Source organism: Lepus europaeus, chromosome 9 (genome assembly GCF_033115175.1).
Source record: "Lepus europaeus isolate LE1 chromosome 9, mLepTim1.pri, whole genome shotgun sequence".
Lineage (NCBI taxonomy): Eukaryota > Metazoa > Chordata > Mammalia > Lagomorpha > Leporidae > Lepus > Lepus europaeus.
The window spans coordinates 102,924,715-102,944,496 of record NC_084835.1 but is presented as its reverse complement, the minus strand read 5'-3'; the positions used below and the strand labels follow the sequence as shown (position 1 = coordinate 102,944,496).

Below are 19,782 nucleotides of genomic sequence, written 5' to 3'. Positions count from 1 at the left end.
GTCACTTTGTATTTTACAAGAATCTTGAGCCCTCAAATACACTTGGGTGATGAACAGGCACAGTGCATCAGAGTAATAGGAATTTTATCCAGAAGGTCAGGGCATCATAATTACAGGACCACCAGTGGAGAACAATAAACTCATTTGATTTAAGTCTTCTCCTCCATTTCCTGCTCATGACCATGAGCCCTCACCCCCATCCCCTTTTCTCCTGAATTCCCAGGAGTCCATCCCAGCAAAAATTAGTGCACTGTAGCCTGTATTTGAGTTTTTATTCTGAAAGTACAGTTGTAGTAGGAGTGCTGGAATTGTTCCCTTCTTTATCATCTTCAGAGACAAGTTCATGGCATTGTTATGCTGCTTCTAATGGTTTATAACAAGAGGGTCGTTCAGACAGAGTTTGAGATACCTCATTGTGAAGCAGTCTGTGTCTCTCAGACAAACTTTGGAACTGTGAGTCCTGTTCCTTTGATGTCTTCCTGAGTTCCCAGGCTGAGGTGAGGGGTGTGATTTGGGGGAACGCATTTTCCAAATTCTGACTTTCGGGAGCTGATCCCCAGGCACCTCTCGTCCTCGTGTATTGTGTAGGGTGTGTTCTGATGGGAGCTACCATTTCCCCAGAGCTGGGATTGAGACACAGGGTGGTCCAATTTGTAGCCCAAGATGCAAAACCCCTCTTTCTGCTTCATCTTGTAGCCAACAATAGCACCTGTTTGCGAGCTCTCCAAACACTACTTGGGTAGCTTGGAAGTGTTGACTATTCCTACAAAATTACAGTTCCTCCTAATAACTGTTAGTCTTCATTTGATATTTGTGTTACGGCTCTACTTAGAGACGATTATATTTTCTCTTAAGCAAGTCGAATTGATTAGAAGCAAAATTGCTTAAGAAATCCACATGGCCTTTACTAAGTTAAGGCAACAGTTTTCATCTTTACTTTGGACATTTTGGCAATCTCCAACAATGTAAGTTGACAAAAACTTGGGCCTAAAATGGTAATTAAGTCCTAGGACATTGAAGCCAAAAAGATGGCTTTGATCTGTGTTTTGCTAAACATGACCCATTTCTCTGTGCAAAACAAATTATACCATTTGAGAATTAAAAATATATTTACTTTCTGATTATTTATGCCCTTTGATAGATCAGCCACATACAGAAAGAGAGAAATCTGCCAGAGAGGACCCACGTAGTGTTAATGTGTTCAGGGAGTCTGGAAAATGTGTCTTCTCCAGTGTTTCCTGGGACAGAACAAAAGGCATTCCAAGTGAAAGGGAAAACTGGCCCCAATAAACTGCTTTGAAATTTAAGCCCGTGGGTTTGGCTGTCCAGCTGTTACAAGGTAAAATGGCTTCATGTTAAAAAATAGTCCGTTCTTATCAGTGGCTTCCATGAGTAGCCTTTGTAGTTTTCTGAAACATTTTCATGACAAGATGAAGTAAGGAGTTGATTTGCCTTTTATTGCACTTCCTGAGTTTTCCTACCTCCCTGGATAAAATGGATACTAATAGGTTTTTCTTAGAAAGGTGTAGTATTAAAAAAAATCATAATGATATTATCTTTTCTTTCCTAAACTCTAATCATGTCATATATATCATTTATGTTTTAAATATTCCTAAAGTATTCTTCTTGGTTTTCAATTTTGTTTGGTCTCATAAAAATACCAGAAAATGCTTTTCTAAATGTATTATCTTCATTTTAAAATTGTTTAAAAAAAATGAGTGTTTTGAAAGCCACTACTGTAGCAAAGTTTATCTGTAAATGAAACAATAGCTTGTTCTCTTTTGGTGTAGGCTCTTTGTTAGATAACTAGATTGTTTTTTCCAGTGTGGCTCTGAAATTCATGAAGATCTATATTCAAATCAAGCAGATACCACAAACCATTTTGGCTGCTAAATCTAATTTGTAGGTGTATTATAATGAAGAGATAATATTTCTTTTAGGAAAAAAAAAAGATCGTTACCCCAAATATCATGGTGATGGATTCCAAAAAATAAGATGTTGATGTCATCTACATTTTCGGATTTTTGTTGTTTTCTCTTTAGTTTTTAAAGAACCCCTTAATACATAAATACTTCTTATTTTTCACACTAGATATAATTTCAGTTACCATTTATCTTGTATTAAATATTTTTAATACTCTTGATATCTGACTTACTTCCATGAACTCAATTGTATATCAGACCTTTATTTCAAATAATGTGCTTATCTTATACATATAATCTTTAATACTAAGTAGCTCATTATGTTTTAAATATAAATTTATGGTAAAGAAGAGATTTGTTTTGTCAGAAGGTAATTATGCTTTTTAATCATATTCCAGTTTTCTCTCAGTATTTCAGTAATTAAAAAATAAAACTGGGTGTAGATGTCTTAACCCAAGTAAAGCATAAATCAAAAGATTAAGTGACATGGCCAACAGGTAAATATGTAAAAATAACAAGCATAGTTTAATTATGCTAAGCAGAGGTCAGGAGAATGAAATTATGACCTAGAAAAGCAGAGAACTTGACTACTGGACATCTGGCCCCACCACTGAGATTTACAAATTATGTTGGTGTGTTTGTCGGAAAGGGGTCTCTTCGTTCAAGAGCAGAGATGGAAATCTTTAACTGTGTTCCACGCACTGATATTGCACTTGGATTCTTCAGTTGACTTCAGATTTCCTGTATCTTATTTTACAAAACAGTGAAAGATATCTTCCCCTGGAACTTTAATAGTTTTTGTTTAAGTACTGTGGCTATTTGCTCACTTGGAAACCTTAATAAATGCAACCTTCCCTAAGTTCCAGTCATTGTGGTAACACTGACAAGCTCAGAAGAACACTAGCCAGCCCAATATGCCTCTTCATTATACATATATGTGTCAAATAGAGCTAACTTTGAATGAAGATGGTAGAGCAGGCGGGCATTATTGGCACAGTGGTCTAAGCCACCACTTAGGATGCTGGCATCCCACATTGGATTACCAGGTTTGAGCTTCAGCTACTCTGCTTCAGATCTAGCTTTCTGCTGATGCTTCTGGGAGGCAGCAGTTGATGATGGTTTAAGTACTTGAACTCCTGACACCCATGTGGGAGACGGATGGAGTTCCACGAACCTGTCTTCAGCCTGGCCCAGCCCTGGCTGTTTTAGGCATTTGGGAAGTTAATCAACAGTTAAATGATTCTCTCTCTCTCTCTCTCTTTTTCTCCTTCTCTGCCTTTCAATTAAATAAACATTAACCATAAAAGATGGTAGAGATAAGCTTCATAAATATGTAGACTTATTATATTTCTGGAATTTAAGGCCATATTACCTTTTAGTTGCTAATAGTTCAAATATTTTTAGTGTGAACACAAACTTAAGTACATAGAGAATATGTTACTTAAGTTATTGAAAATGGAGAGAGCATGTAGCCTGATTGTTAAGGCGCCTGCATTCCACGTCAGAGTGCCTGACTTCAGTTCCTAGCTGGGTTCCTGACTCCAGGCTTCCTGCAGGACAGACCCTGGGAGGCAGCCATGATGGCCCAAGCAGTTTAGTCCCTCCCACCCACGTAGGAGACACGGGTTGAGTTCTGAGATCCTGGCTGCAGTCCTGATTGTGGTGGGGCATATGGGGAGTGACTTGGTGGATGGGAGGTCTTGTTCTCTCTAGTCTCTCCGTCTCTTTGTTTCTCTGCCTCTCAATTTAAGTATACATATATACATACACACATATATATATAAATTTTCTGTTAGCCAGACTTGTTATAGATTTTTTTTGCCTTGTTTCTCATTTATTCTGAAATTTTAAAAAGAATGCCCATTTTGCTGTGTATTAAATTTTTATTGATTTCAAAACAGGCATAAATTATTTGTGATAATAATTCCAATTGTGACATAAAAATATAAAGGAGTGCTGAATCTTGGGGGCTGCAGAGACCTAAGGTACTGCGTACTTCTGAGTGATAAATGTCAATGGCAGCTTGCTACCATTCCCCATTAAAATACTCATAAGCTACAAGGGGTAAAGTAATATCAACCAAAATACTTTGTCTTTAAACCAAGGTGTCAAGTTTATATTGTATCTGTAAAAAAATGTAACATGAATATATTTGACATCTACCTCAGCAAACAAATTAATGCTAATTAAAGATTAATGTGTTGTAATTAGCATTAAAAATGCAATTAAATTGTGAGTAAATGGACCAGGAATAGAAGATTGTTAGACGTCTCACCGCCTGGTTTTCATATTCTCCCTTTTGTTTTTGCAGCAAATAGAGGAAGCGGGGCAGCAGGCAGCTCCCAGACTGGAGATGCCCTGGGGAAAGCACTTGCTTCGGTGAGGAAATATTGACTTTGGACTCCACAGGCACCATTGTAGAAGGGTGAACTTTAATCAGAAGTGGACATTTGGAAATTTTAGGAAATGAAGGGCAGATAACTTTGGTTTTGGGAAAATGCTGGCTGTATTACATGAAGGTTGTTGGCAAATTGATGGAGAGAGCCCAGAAGCTCCCAGTACATGGCTAGCTGCTTCTATTTTGTCTTCTCAGATCTGGGGATATTCTCCAGGCCTGTGGATTTGTAAATTTTTCTGGCAGGTTTCTTTGCTCCATAGTACTCTGGGTTCTCAATGGCCATCCAAGCCTGACTTTGCAAGGGGCAGTTCTAGAACACTTTGAGAAAAGCATTTGAATAAAGAAAATGGCAATAGCCAAGGTGCATGAGGAGCTGGTATTGACATCTTAGAGCCTCAGTTTCTCTGCTTTGCTCACCAGCTACTCGAAAGCGGACCCTAACATGTCTTGCCCATTCCCTACTGACAAAATGGGATACCTCATTTGTCTGAGGGCATGTAATGGTGTTTTCTTCCAAAGCTAACCCTGGAATTAGCAAATATAAGTGCAGCTTTCTTCCAAGATGCTGGCTCTCCCTTGCCATTGAGAGCATAAAATAAATTTGACTCAGACTAGCTGTGTGCCCGAAGTGAAAGGCACAAAGCTAGTATTCAAAAAAGATTTTATTTAATCTAGGCCTTCTAATGAGAGGCACATGGCTTCATCATAGTAAAAGGGTTGGGAAAACCTTGGAGATGACACTGTCTGGCCAAGTTTTGTGGATGAGGAGAGGGAAGTTGAAAGTGTAAGTTTTTCATTGCAGAATATTGTGTACCACAGGTGATAGTTACATGTATTTTCTAACCAGGAAGTCTTAAATGAATTGCACTGACAACTCTGTAGTTTAAAAAATTGCAAATTGTTTATTCCTGATGAGTGATGGCATTTTTTTCCCCACTGTTTTCAGATCTATTCTCCAGATCACACTAACAACAGCTTTTCATCAAACCCTTCGACTCCTGTTGGCTCTCCACCTTCACTCTCAGGTACTGTATTTTAAATCCCATTTTATCACAGTAATCGTTTATGATAAGAATATTCCTTTTGTACTTACTCCTCCAAGAGATACGAACTCAGTCCTCCCCAAACCTCAAAGCCTCGCATTCCCATATAAATGAGATAGGAGAGAGAGATCACCTATCTAAAATTGTTTTTAAAAATTAGCTGATTTTTGTGGACTATCTAAGCATATAGGAAGCATATTTCTTAAACTTTTCATGGCTCTGCAGGATACCCAATGGCAGAATAATGTATTCCAATAAAATAAAATTTCCAGTGAAGAAAATTAGTTAATATAGTTGTGAGTATGAATATAGATTGTAAAGTCATTGGATATAGACAATTTAAATGCATCATTTCCTGCAGAAATTGTAGGCTTTCCAAATTCTTTCTTTTTAAAGTTCAGTCATTGGAATTCTAGGGAGAAAACTGTGATTTTGTAAATCAGTTGAGAAGTAATTGTGTGATGTTAAGTGAATGCTTACCTCCATAGTATCACAAATCAGCCTGACCTAGGGATTCAAATTGAATAATTATAACTTGTCAAATTATATCAGTAAATCATTTCACTTTTCAGAGGTACATTTAAGAGACTCCCTGCCCTTCCTTATATAAATGCTTCCAGAAGGCCTTGCCTGGCACATGTCTCTGCTCTTTGGAAAGAGGACAGGTGGCTTCTAAAAAAATCTGAATCACATCTGTATCTGATTGAAACCTGACCTTCCTATAATTTCTAGTGAAGTCCCTTGCCTAAATGTTGCTTCTTCAAGCCCTGTTTCATTTTCTGTATATGATACTCTCAGGGCCTATTATAAACTGGGTTCCCTAGAAGAGAATGGGAGGGTTCAGGTTGCTACAAAACTTGTAAGAAGTGATGTCTGTGGCTTAGCGGACTTAATATCAGCATTTTCCAAGGCTCCATCCTAGAGAAGGGTCACAGAAGAAGAGGAGGGATGCTAGATACCAAAGTCTTTTTGTCCAGGGAGACCAAGTTAAAACTGACTAGAAGAGGATGCCTTTTTTTTTTTTTTTTTTTTTTTTGGACAGGCAGAGTGGACAGTGAGAGAGAGAGAGAGAGAAAGCTCTTCCTTTGCCGTTGGTTCACCCTATAATGGCCGCCGCGGCCAGCACACTGTGGCCGGCGCATCGCGCTGATCCGAAGGCAGGAACCAGGCACTTCTCCTGCTCTCCCATGGGGTGCAGGGGGCCATCCTCCACTGCACTCCCGGGCCATAGCAGAGAGCTGGCCTGGAAGAGGGGCAACCAGGACAGAATCCGGTGCCCTGACCGGGACTAGAACCCGGTGTGCCGGCGCCCCAAGGCGGAGGATTAGCCTATTGAGCCGCGGCACAGGCCAAGGATGACTTATAAGAGTATAGCAAAGCATTCCCCATGGTGGAAAAGAAAAGGAAAGTTCAGTATTCTATTCCTCCTGTTCAGTATGAGATTCATAGACTCTGAAAACGACCTAAGGTGTCGATCCCCAAAACCAGAGAAGGTTGGGTGCAAAGGACCTGAGACATCCAAGCACATGGAATTCCATATCCCCCATTTCAGTTAAAGCAGCTCTCATGTCATCTGTTTTCTAATGTGGAAAAAGCAAAAAAAATAAGACAGTTCTGTGATCTAATAAAAAGTTTGAGAACAACCCATGTAGACTAATGCCTTGATTCTACGGATGAGTGTACTTGGGTCCAGAAGGGGTACGTGACTTGGGGAACACTGTGAATACACTCAACCTGAGGAGCCTGCTTTAGGTGGAAGACACAGAAATAAGGCTAGAGATGGCACTTTTTGGCTCCTGGTAATGCCTCATGGAGGACCACATGTTAGGAAGAAAGAAGTTTTATGAAGATATAAATACGGGGACAGATTGCTATTTTCACACCGACAACTCTGTCCAAATTCTATCAAGAAAACTAATTGAACAAAATATCCTATTTTTATTTAGCATAAAAATACACAGGCACACCCAGACGAGACAGGAAGAATGGATTTTAAAAGTGTCAGGGTTGGAGATTTCAATGAGACCGTAGCTACTATGTTTTTCCTTTGTGAATTAGGTATTTTCTAAGTTCTCTTCCCTGAATATGTATTCATTTAAATGTAAAAGTCGTTTATATTTCGTAGGTTAGACATGGAAAGTGCAGGAATCTTTCTTTTAGTGAATCATAAAATATTTATCTTCTTCAGAAAAAAACGCCTCAGTTGTTACTGATGTATGGAGGTTTTAAATTCTGGTTTAGTGGATGCTGCTGCCTGATCTAACTCTTGTAAAAGGTTACTAAAGGTTTATCTCATTTTAAAGGTCATTCTTTAAACACATAGCAAAGTTGTTTTCCACTGGGGAGAGAAATTTGGTTCAACGTAAACTCCCTGGGTAAAGGGACGACAGCCCTCCACCTCACATTCTTGGAAGTCTGCAGACCTCATAGCTACAGGTCTGCTTCTGCAGGAGCTCTCCTAGCTAGAATTCAGAATCAGGCACGTGTTCCCTTTGAGGAGGCAGCCTGGGGAACAGGAAGTCTTACGGTAGTCTGCAGTTTATATTAAAAATGTTTTCCTTGCCCACCAGTTCTTGCATGTAAATCGCCATTGCTGTTTCTAAAGGGACTGCTGAGAATCCTGATGAGTTTCCTTGTAAGTTTATGTCGCTCTAACTGTCATTCCCTTTTTGCTCTCAGCAGGCACTGCTGTTTGGTCTAGAAACGGAGGACAGGCCTCCTCGTCTCCTAACTACGAAGGACCCTTACACTCTTTGGTATGGTTCACCTGCCGGTTTCTACTCTCACCATTTTCACATCTTGTTTTCCTTTGTGTGTCCACATCACTCTCAGAGATTCTTAACTTCCAGGCATCATGACTTCAGGTCACCCTTAAGCACACAAGCGTGGCCAAAGTGTGAGTTGTGAGACTGCTTGTTCCTGTTTGTAGATGGTAACCCAGATACCACTGCAGGGGAAGCCCCAGGACTCAAAATATCTAGAACGACATAAGGTATTAGAAGTCTTGGGAGGGTAAGGCCTCCTCATCTTTGGGAAAGATCCCTGCTATTGATTAAATAGTTCTCCTGGCATCAGAATGCTGGAGCTGCAGCTGGAACACTTGAAACAGAGTATAGGAGGCGTCCTCTTAAACCCCTGGATAAGAGGTGTCCTGGTTATCTCCTCACTCAATGTGGTTCTCATGGAAATCCAGTAATACCATGAATAGGAAAGAAATCTTCCTCCGCCAGAAGGGAGTAGCTGACAATTTCCTTGGGCATAAAATATTATAGATTCTCACTTGATGATTCAGTGTCTGACACTTTCCTTAGTGTTTCTCAACTCATGGTGATTGGGACTTGAAACCCACACTGATCTGTGCAGGATCTGGTCCGCAAGTGAACTGGATGGGAAGAGGGAACAGCACATGGAAAGACCCTTTTATTCCTTCAGGGTTGATTTTTCCGTTTGTTTCCTTTCTTCCTCCATATTTGGAGAAAAAGATGAAGGAAGCATAATTTTTTTTTTTAACCTAAAGTAATGTTGTCTTGCCAATGGTTCTTCCCTTTTGGCCCACTCCTTAAATGAAGGAGAATGTAAAAATAAAAATGCAAAGGTGAGCAGCCCTCTGTTGGGGTCTTCCTTGCTGTAGCGTGCAGCACATTCAGCTCTGCATTTTAGCCAGTAACGACAAGCACTCGGGGAGCTTGCACGTACACTGCCTCGCCCAGGAATCTGCAGACCACATCCAAATAATCCATTGTTCTGTTTAGCGTTTCTCTCCCTTGAGTATTCCCTAGGGCCCGACCATCAAAACAGGCTTTGTCCATCTTTCGAATAGAACTACAGCTTCAATCCCTTTTGAACACTCAAGAAGGGGTTCACAGCATCACTGTCTTGTCAGGAAGCTGAATCAGCCAGTGTGATAGGCACATGCACAGTTTCTTTCCATGCTTCCCTCGACACTTAGAAGGGTATGCCTCATTCCTCTATTTATAAATTAAAAACTGTGGAAGCAAAGACGTGTAGCAGTCTTTCCAAAGTCAAGTAAGTAGCAGAGCTAGCAATCTCAGGAGGTCGTTTCAACTTCCAGACCCACCAAATCAAAATGCTCTATGCCATACACTAACTATATTAGACACACATTCTTCCGTTTGGTATAGAATAATTAGACATTGTGTTTCTCATGCTTTGGAGCTGCTCCATCTGTTTGCACAGCATGTTAGCACCCAGAGAGTGTAGGTTGATCCAGTTCAGAAACGCACTAGATTTAAAGTCAAAAAACTTAGATTCCAACCCTGACTTTACTGTTTGCTGCAGCGTGACACTGAGTGATAAGTTGTCACATCTATATAGAAGGAATAATGTCTTGCCTGCCTGCCTGCCTGCCTGCCATATACTTGTGTGGAATGAGGACCCAGTAAGATGGTATATCATTGCTCACCAGAGATTGGTATTTGATATTGTTATTGATCTCAGTTCCTTAAAAAAGAACACATAGCTATATGTCACTTTTATTCATGTAGTATAGGCCTTATTTAGTTGGATAAAACTAGAATACTAATGGCTAACATGTAAAAAGATCATGTGGTTTTTAATTGCACGAGGTAGCAGAAAATTACACCCTTGTATCTTAGGAGTTTTGAAATCAATTAGAAGTTTCTGATGACAGTTGATTCAAGTCTTCATGACCCTTCAGTGTTAAAATCTATTCCACTTTGGTTGACAGAATTTTCATAGATTTTTTTTCAGTAAAGTAGCACATTTGCACATAGACATAAACACACAAGTTGCTGTTAGTAAAGGATGAAAAGCAAGAAACACAGGTAAAAACTCAACAAGAAATTGCCATCCATGTGCTTTTTATGTGCATCTTTCTTGATGCTTAGCTTTGCATCATATGCCACAGGGGAGGCCTTCAGAGAAGATGCTGGGAAACTCTAAATAGGTCATCTTCCCATTGATAATTTTTAAACTTTATAATGAATGCCTGCCAAAATGTTCCTTAAATTCAATGTATGTTTTTCTCTACTAAAGTAAATTGAAATTCTCTTTTAAACTAATGCAGTGCAGTGTAGCATGTGTATATAATAATCTCCTGGAAGACTTACTGAATTTACTTTGTTCAAGAAAAATAACACTATAATTTTAACATTAATGTTTTCCACCAGTTTTCTAGGAAAGACACTATTTTTATTATTGTCTTAAGGAAATAAACTTGATTGGAAACATATAGTCAGAAACCTAAAGTGTGGTTTGTGTCAACTAAAGTTTTACTTCTATAACTTGCGTATGCATTTTGAACTAAATCACATTTCACATTTCTTAATCAACAGCAAAGCCGAATTGAAGACCGTTTGGAAAGACTGGATGATGCTATTCACGTTCTCCGGAATCATGCGGTGGGCCCGTCCACAGCTATGCCCGGTGGTCACGGGGACATGCATGGGATCATTGGACCTTCTCACAATGGAGCTATGGGCGGTCTGGGCTCAGGGTATGGAACCGGCCTTCTTTCAGCCAACAGACATTCACTCATGGTGAGTGCATAGCCTGTGTGGTTGGGCAGGGTTACAATTTCAGGAAGAGTTGCTACTGCTGCTGCTTGGCTTTTGTAAACAGCTTTACTGAGATACACAGTTCACTTCATATACAGATCCCCTGTCTACAGGTACAGTTCAGCTTGTTTGTTTTTGTGTATTCACAGGGTTCTATAACCGCCGCCACAGTCTAATTTTAGGACAATTACCGCCATATAAAAACAAAGAACCCGCCGGTACCCATTAAGCAGTCATTACCCATCCCTCCAGGCCCCAGCCCCTGACGAGCACTTTGGTTTCTGTAGCTTTATGCAATTGTGGTGGTCTTTCTCACTTAGCCCAATCTTTTCAAGGTTTAGCCATCTTCTACCAGCTATGAGAGCTTCATTTGTTTTTAGTGCCTAATAGTATTCCATTGCATGGATGTGCCATATGATATTGATATTGATATTGATGGTATGATATGATATGATATGATATGATATGATATGATATGATATTGATGGTTCCTCAGGTGAGGGGTATCTAGGCTGTTTTCACTCATGGACTCTTCTGCATAAAGCTTGTATGAATGGTCGTATGCCAGTGTGTGGGGGGGGCCCATGTGTCTGCTTCACGAAAATATATAGCGAGGAGGGAATTGCTAGGCCTTTGCTGCTGTAAATTATGTGTCTCAGTGACTTTGATGAAAGGACACAACTTGGGTTCATGTTTTGGTGCTGGTATTTCAGTATGAATGGGTTGTATTTTTATTAAAGAGGCCCAGATGATGCCTTTGAGTCACAAGGATGGGAGGTCAAAATAGACGGTGCACTCGCCTGAATAAATGCATGGCGCAGGACCATGTGATTGAGTGTGTAGATGAGTTTTCCCACTGCCTTTTTGTCCGTGTCTTTATTTGAGTAATATTTAAGCAGATTCATCCATATAGCAATTGGAATTTCAGTTTTGCCCATTACTTTTGAAGGGCTTTTGGAGAGCATCCCTTTTTTTTGGATGATTATCAAGAGTCAAAGAATCTTCTTAACAACATATTATGTGAGGACAACTAATGAGGGGACCACATAGGCGGGGAACTTGGCTTGACGAGTGATTCTGTGTGACTCCGCTCCTCTGGATCTGCTGCTGTTCAGTGAACCCAGCCCTTACAGGCGCTTCAGAGGTAGCTCGGGGAGGCCTGTTTTCTGTGATTGTGGGGGCAGCTCCTGCTTAAACATAGTTTTGTTTTGTTTTAATTTTTATTTATTTATTTTTTGACAGGCAGAGTGGATAGTGAGAGAGAGACAGAGAGAAAGGTCTTCCTTTTTGCTGTTGGTTCACCCTCCAATGGCCGCTGCGGCCGGCGCATCTCGCTGATCCGAAGCCAGGAGCCAGGTGCTTCTCCTGGTCTCCCATGCGGGTGCCGGGCCCAAGCACTTGGGCCATCCTCCACTGCCTTCCCAGGCCATAGCAGAGAGCTGGCCTGGAAGAGGGGCAACCGGGACAGAATCCGGCGCCCCGACCTGGACTAGAACCCGGTGTGCCGACGCCGCAAGGCGGAGGATTAGCCTGTTAAGCCACGGCGCCGGCTTAAACATAGTTTTAAAAGGAAATGCATAATAAGTACGAATTTTTTGAGATCCTTCAAGTTCTTGACCAGTAGTATTCTTTTTTTTTTTTTCTTAATAAAAGACTAACATTAAGGGTGCCATCCTGAGTGGTGTAATATTGAAACCTGCAACCAATTTGAAGCCAAAAATACTGGTTTATAAATAGAAGCAATGAACTCACTCACTTCTAAAATGTGGAAAGATATTTTTGAATGCCAAACCTAAATTTTTTTTTCCTTTTTACTTTTCTTTGACCTCTACCCTAAAAATTCATCATTGACTAAAAATTGTTTGTCTTTTCATGGCAGTTTCTGGGAGTTTACAAAAGGAAAGCCTAGATTTTAATTTAGCTTGGCCTCAGGTAACTTGTTAAATACACTTGGGATATACATAATATGAGGTTTTCATTTGTACAGCTCCTTTTTTAAAAAACTACAATGTTTAAACAATACTGCTTTTAATTAAGAAATCCGGCTTTATTAAAAGCCAGATCTGTGACTTATAACCATTTCTGTATATCTGCTCTCAATCACAAGAAAAATAGTTTAATTTCTGTAGCCGCGTTCACTTTGCATATGTTAAACGGATGCAACCCTGCACTCAAGGCGAGGGTCTTTTCCATAAATGTGTCATTTGTTCTTCATACCAGAGGTAGGGTAAGTGCTGCTTGAAAATATTAAACTCTACCTGGATGCCTTTCCGAACCGTGTGACCTATGAGTTACCTCTCCTTTGAGTTTGATTCAGAAATGAAGTGAGGGGAAAAGACCAGAATTGTTTTTGGACCTGGGAAGTTGGAGTGTCCCCGGTTTAGGGGGAAGGGTGAGAATGGAACAGAACAATTGGAAAAGGGAAGTCACTGGGTTTTTAGTGCTTCATAGAAACCTCTTTGATTCCGAAGCAACAAATAAGCAACACGAAAGCATTAAAGCTGCCAGGTTTGCTGATGAAGAAAAGGTTCTCTTCACTCCTCTGAAGATGGCTACTATCCAGTCAAGGACAGCGCAGGACCAGTTAGGGGATAGGATGCCTCCAGAGATGCCACTGTCTCCTGCCACCCTTTGAACCAAGCTAGGCTTTGTCCAGCCTGCAGCGCTCCTATGTGTGAGAGACATATCTTTCCTTGTGCGAACTGGTAGGAAATGTAAAACAAAAATGTAAGAGCAGAGGAAATAGTTCTTGAATTCAGTCAGTCTGAAGCGAGCCTTTGACCATTCGATGCATTCCACACTAAAAAGGAAGTCCAAGGGGAAGAAAAAGAAAACCCGCCCCCTCCCCCCCAACAACAACAACAAATATGCAAGGAGGATACTGGTAATGTTTTCCACATTTGAATTTTAATACATGAAACAGGCTGTAAAACGCTGGCCAGCTGCAGTGAATAAAGTAGCAGTGGGAGGTATGCGCCGGAAACCTGGGCCGAAAGCACTGGCCAGCCGCTCCCGCCCAGCTACACACCTTGCTCGGTTGTTCTGGAGCTGGGCCGTCCCGGTAACTTGAGACCCATCCCAGAGCTGGTTTGGCTTTGTGCAAGGCTCCTCTCTAACTCTCCTTAATAATTCCCTCTGATTAAAGAATAGACAGCTTTGAATCCTCCTGACCTCCCTACTCTTCTCATTTCCTCTCTCCCCGCCTCCTGAAAATCAAAACAAAATGCCTTGATCACTTGGAAGATGATAGAAGCCTTTCTTTGTGCAGCAGCTTGAGATCGTGGTGGGGAGAACTGTGGTTCTGCCTCGGCTATTATGTTATCTCACTTAATTGCTAACATATTGTACTTAGCTTTTGATTCATAAAATGTTTTCCTTGGAGTTCTGAAGTAGGTCTTCAGTGATTTAGTAAGTATTAGTATAATGAAAGGGATTTTTTCCACAACGGCAAGGCTCATAACCCCAGAGTGAACGTTGTCTACTTGGGAGCTTTCTAGATGGTATTCTTTCACTGTGCTCCTTTCCGCTTCAGAACCTTCCCTGGCTTCCCATGATGTGCAAGATAAAGGCCACTTCAGTAGCCCAGCATTTAAGACCCATCACCACTTACCCAAAACCTTAGGTTTAGCTATTCCATTAGGTAGCGTTTCCCAGCAAGACCAGTGTGAAGACATTACCAGAACTCGCCCGCTGTGTTCTCATCAGCTTCTTCTTTTGTGTGTGGCCCACTTGGTCTGCCCTATCCATTTGTTTCTGTCTAATTCCCACCCATTCTCAAAGTTCTGACTCAAATTCTGCCACTTCCAGGAAGCCTTCCCTCGACGCCTCCACCCATGATAGTCATTTTCGGCACTACTCTATGAGTCACACCATTTCTAGATATTTATCTCACTGAGCTGTGCATAGTTGTGCATCTTTAAGAGGTATAAGTTTGCCTTACCACTTGTTGTGAATTCCTTGAGTACTACATATTAACATGGTGTTTCTCTCCCAGTAAATAGATCCTAAGTCGAAAAGAAGGATAATGTTTTCTGAGTGTCAGACGGGTCCCCAGGCGCTCACTGAGGGAGATCATAGTGACCATTTCAGGTGTTGGCAAAATGAGCTTTGGAAATTTTGAGCGGTCCGTTTTCAAGGCATGGGCATAGATTCAAACTCATCTGCCTCCAAACTCAAAGGTCTTTTTTTTACGCCCCTGAGTACTCCCCAGAGATTGTCTGTGAGTATACCTTTTCACAATGAGTTTTAGGCTCTGGGAGCTTGTGATTTTCAAATGTTGATAAATGTCAGTTGGCAAAAGTAGTTTCCAGGTAGTTATGGCCGAGTTCCCGGAACAGCTCTTCAGTGCAGACAGAGGTGAGAACTTCTCCAGTGTACTGGCGGGCCCAAGTAGAGCCACGATGGTCTGAGCATTTATTTATTCTTAAATCAGTGTGTTCATGCTGAATGGTTGAGAGGTGGGAACTCTCCCTACCAGGGACCTTGAAGTAATACATTTTAATTTTGAAGTGTTTTTCGTACCATAATCACTGACTTTTCTGATAGACTCAGAGTAGAAATCTGCGAATGTAGGAGAATAATGAAACAGCCAAGCAGGCCACTAACCTAGTCATAAACTCTTATCAGATATAATCCCCTCTGCACCCCAGATACCTCCATCTTTAATCCTGATATTAAATCTCGAGATTTCTTATACATTATTGACATGGCAATTTTTCGAATACAGCCTCTCCATTATTCATTCAGCATTCATATCCACAGATGAGACCTGAAAGCAAGCCTTTCAAGTGACCTCACCTCTTCTTTTAACTGAGTAAGAGCAAAACTCCCATCACAGATCCCTCCCTGCCACCCTGGCTGCTTCCTGGTCAGCTGTAAGTAGTGTCATGACTTAAAAACCCTCCTGTACTATTAATACATTAGTACGGCTCCCAGACCTTTCTGTTTAAAGCTAATACAGTCATCTCAGAAACATTCAGTGATGGTTACCAAATGAGAGGCCTTATGCCTAGACGTGGTCGGTGCTCTTGAGAGGTTCACAGATTAGTCAGAAACGACCTGTGTTGAAATAGATTGCTGCATACTAGTCCAGTAGGCCCAGAGAAGACAGGGGCCCATTGCCTTAACCGGGAGGGAAAGAGCCCACGGTTGCTTGGGTGAGGAATCGTGGTCTCCTAAGAACGCCTGCTCTGGTTGACTTAGGGATAGAGGAGCTCAGTGGAACTCATCCCTGACACTTATCCTCCCCAGCATACCCCAAGACTCCTTGCTGCATCCCCCATTTCGGAGACCACCGGTATCAAGACAGGCTTAGCCCAGTCTCTCTCTTTTCAGTAGCCTTCTAATGAAATAAAATGTACCAAAAGAATATTCATGGGTGAGGAGACACCTTTCTATGTAACTGACATGAAGCTTGTGAAAACTTTTCCCATTAGGGCTTCATGAGTCAAACTAATATTGCTTGCCTCGCTAAGAGTTGAGGCCATTGAATTTTAGCTTCCGGAAGTACCCCAGAAGTCAGTTAACCCATTGCCTTTGTTTTGCTTCTGAGGAACTGAGGCCTAGAAAGGGGAAGTGACCCAACCCTGGGGAGTCACCAGTTAATGACAAGCTGGGATTTGAAACCAGACCAGCCATCAACTAGAACCACATGCTTTGTACCGTGTCCCACAGTGCTGCAACAGACATCATCCCTAGCAACTTCAAAACTGTAACAGGTATTGCAAGCCATTCTGCTACTGTGGCTTAGCTAATAGAACCCCAGAGAACTGTTTCCCTTGGCTCCCTGCAATAAGATGCAATTAGCTCTGCCAATGGGCTAATGAGAAGAGAGTAGTGGAGACTGATGTGATATTCTGGTGGCATTTACTGGTAGATAGTCACAAGAATAGCAGGAGTTGGAACATTTGCTTCTTTTGTAGACCTCCAACAAAGGTATGATCAGTCTAGGCATCATCTTCCATGTCACTCCTCGGATTTTCACAGATTTGTGACGCCGTCCTAGAATGCCGAGTATATTTGAGCACATATATCTAAGCAGTTATTGCTGTAACATCTCAGGGACCTTCGAGATCATCTCTATCCCAATCCCCTACAAATTGCTTGCCAAGCAGTCAATAAGCTTCTATCAGCCTCCTTCCTACAAGTGTGAGTCCCTCCAAATGCTCAGAAAGCCTGTTTCTACCAGGTATTTGACAATTCTTCATATGTCCAACTCCAGTTTGCTTCTCTGCTTAGTCTTTATTGTTCTCCCCCAAACCCAACCCAGCAGACACTGGCAAAACATTGAGTTACTGAAGATGGTATATTCAGGGGCACTTTTTTTTTTGGCTAAATATCTGTATCTTCAATTACTGACCCTAGAAAATGTTTTGACTCTCCATGATGAGCCTTGTGACTTTCTGGTGCATTCTGCATAATTTATCAAAGTTTTCCCCACTCCCAAGGACCTTTATTGTGTTTAGCCTAAAACTGAACACAGTGCTCTGGAAATCTCCAGGGTGAATAAGGGTGGGTATACTACTTCCTCCATTCATTACATTATATCTTCACTAAGGCCACCCAACAAAATCTTATTTGCTGTTATTAAAGCCTCATCATTCTGCTGACATACTGACCTTGTAATCAGCTAAAATCTATAAACCACAAGTCTCTCAGCTATCCTTGTGCACTTTTTATTGTACCTGTGCAAAATTCCCCATAACCCCCTTGAACTTCATGGTGCAGATTTCAGTCTGTTAGTCTAAAGGTCTACACAGGTCTACTACTACATTCCGTCATATCCTCTGTCAGCTGTGTTGCTAACGAATGTGCTGGGTGCCAGTCATGTCCACATGAAAGCCAGTAATGAAAATGTTGAGCCGTGAGGCTCAGCACCACAGACATTCCCTCCACACTTACATTGCCGCTTGCTCTTTGAGTTTGATGTCTCCACCAGTTCTGTCTCCCAGTCTGACTTTCCCCGCAGTCCACCTCTTCTCACATCCAGTCCACCTCTTCTCACATCCTCCACAGCACTGTCACAGGAAACCTATTGGGCAGCTCTCCCATTAATGTGGAAATTAGGTTTTTCTAGAAAGATGTGTTCTTGGTGGAAGCAAACAGAATTTGGAAGATCATAGCCTGCATTTCAGAGCACTTGATAACTCGTTTTGTTTTTTAAATTTATTTGAAAGGCAGAGTTAGAGAGAGGGAGAGATCTTCCATCCACTGTTTCACACCCCAAATGGCTACAACAGCTGAAGCTGGGCCAAACCAAAGCCAGGAGCCAGGTGCTTCTTCCGGGTCTCCCACATTGGTGCAGGTGCCCAAGCACCAGGCATTCCCAGGTGCATTAGCAGGGAGCTGGATGGGAGGTGGGGCAGCCAGGAATCCAGCCAGCACCCATATGCGATGCCAGCACTGCAGGCAGCAGCTTTACCTACTAAGCCACTGTGCTGGACTCCAGAACTCTTTTAAATAGCCCGAGGGGTAGAATTTCACTCCAGACCTTAGTCCTCAGCATCATATTACAATGCCTACTATATTGGTGTTTTTTTTTTTTAATTAGGATAGTTGCCTATTTCTTGTTCATCTCTTCAATTATCTTAATTGCTAATCTCCTCATTTATCAAATATTTTTCTCTTTTAAAGATCTATTTATTTATTTGAAAGTTACAGAGAGAGGAGAGACAGGGAGAAAGAGAGAGAGAGTGAGCGCTCACTTCCCAGATGGCCATAGCAGCCAGAGCTGCACCAGGCTGAAGCCAGGAGCTTCTTCTTGGTCTCCCATGTGGGTGGCAGTGGCCCAAGAATTTGGGCCATCTCCCGCTGCTTTTCCCAGGTCATTAGCAGGGAGCTAGATCAAACATGGAACAGCTAGGATTCGAACTAGCACCCATATTGGGATGCCGACATCAAGGGCAGCGGCTTCACCTGCTATGTCACAATGCCAGCCCCTGTCAAATATTTATAAGAGCATTAGCAACCTCAACTCAAAGTTTTTCATTCATACTAATATTGTACCTTTTTAAAAAAAAAAAAAGAAAGAAAGAAAAGAAAACTTAAAAAAAAATAGAGGGAAACAGTTTTAGCCAATTCACCATTTGATACTTTAGCATTATTTTAAAGAAAAAAACAAAATATTTTGAAGACAGCAGTAGTAGTGACGCTCAGCACAGCCCCTGAGTTAAGTGGTTAGGACACCATGCACACCCAGATTTTACATCAGTGGGCCGCAATTGGATGTATCCCCATCTTCTTCCCCACCCCCTCTACCTATTGGCTCCACATCCTGGCTGTGTGACAGAGAAACAGTCAATCTGCCTTGGGTGTCTACCCCCAAGCTTTAGTCTCCGTATGCCAGTTTTCTCATTTTCCCCACTAAAGTATGTATTCAGTATCCTGGAGCCATGAACTTTAAATGAATGAATAAGAAAAACCTTGTTTTCCTGGTTTTAAAATATATACATAGAGGGGCTGGCACTGTGGCATAGCAGGTAAAGCTGCTGCCTGCAGTGCCAGCATCCCATATGGACGCTGGTTCGAGTCCCAGCTGCTCCACTGCCAATCCATTTCTCTGGTGTGGCCTGGGAAAGCAGTAGAGGATGATTGGAATACTTGGGTTCCTGCATCCACATGGGAGACCTGGAAGAAGCTCCTGGCTCCTGGCTTCAGATAGCCCAGCTCCAGCTGTTGCAGTCATCTGGGGAGTGAACCAGCAGATGGAAGACGCCTCTGCCTCTCTGTAACTCTGCCTTTCAAATAAATAAATAAATCTTTAAAAAAATAAAAATAAAATATATGCATAGAATACATATTTAAAGCAGACCCCTCCAAGAATAACTACATAATTTTTCTGTATTGTTTTCTTCCTACATTAAGGGAGGGACAAGTAGATACAT

General features: G+C 41.5%; 1 protein-coding gene across 16 annotated transcripts in view; it reads left to right on the top strand.

The window, feature by feature from the left end:
• TCF4 (transcription factor 4) overlaps nt 1-19,782 on the top strand; it is a 407,611-nt gene that overhangs the window by 353,892 nt on the left and 33,937 nt on the right. For 12 of the 16 annotated variants that reach the window (XM_062201706.1, XM_062201704.1, XM_062201701.1 and 9 more), the window contains 4 exons: nt 4,234-4,301; nt 5,267-5,345; nt 8,043-8,119; nt 10,679-10,882. In XM_062201706.1, the coding sequence (XP_062057690.1) occupies nt 4,234-4,301; nt 5,267-5,345; nt 8,043-8,119; nt 10,679-10,882 (428 nt within the window). The remainder of the gene's footprint in view (nt 1-4,233; nt 4,302-5,266; nt 5,346-8,042; nt 8,120-10,678; nt 10,883-19,782) is intronic. The other 4 variants (XM_062201705.1, XM_062201702.1, XM_062201711.1 and 1 more) reach the window with 1 other exon arrangement.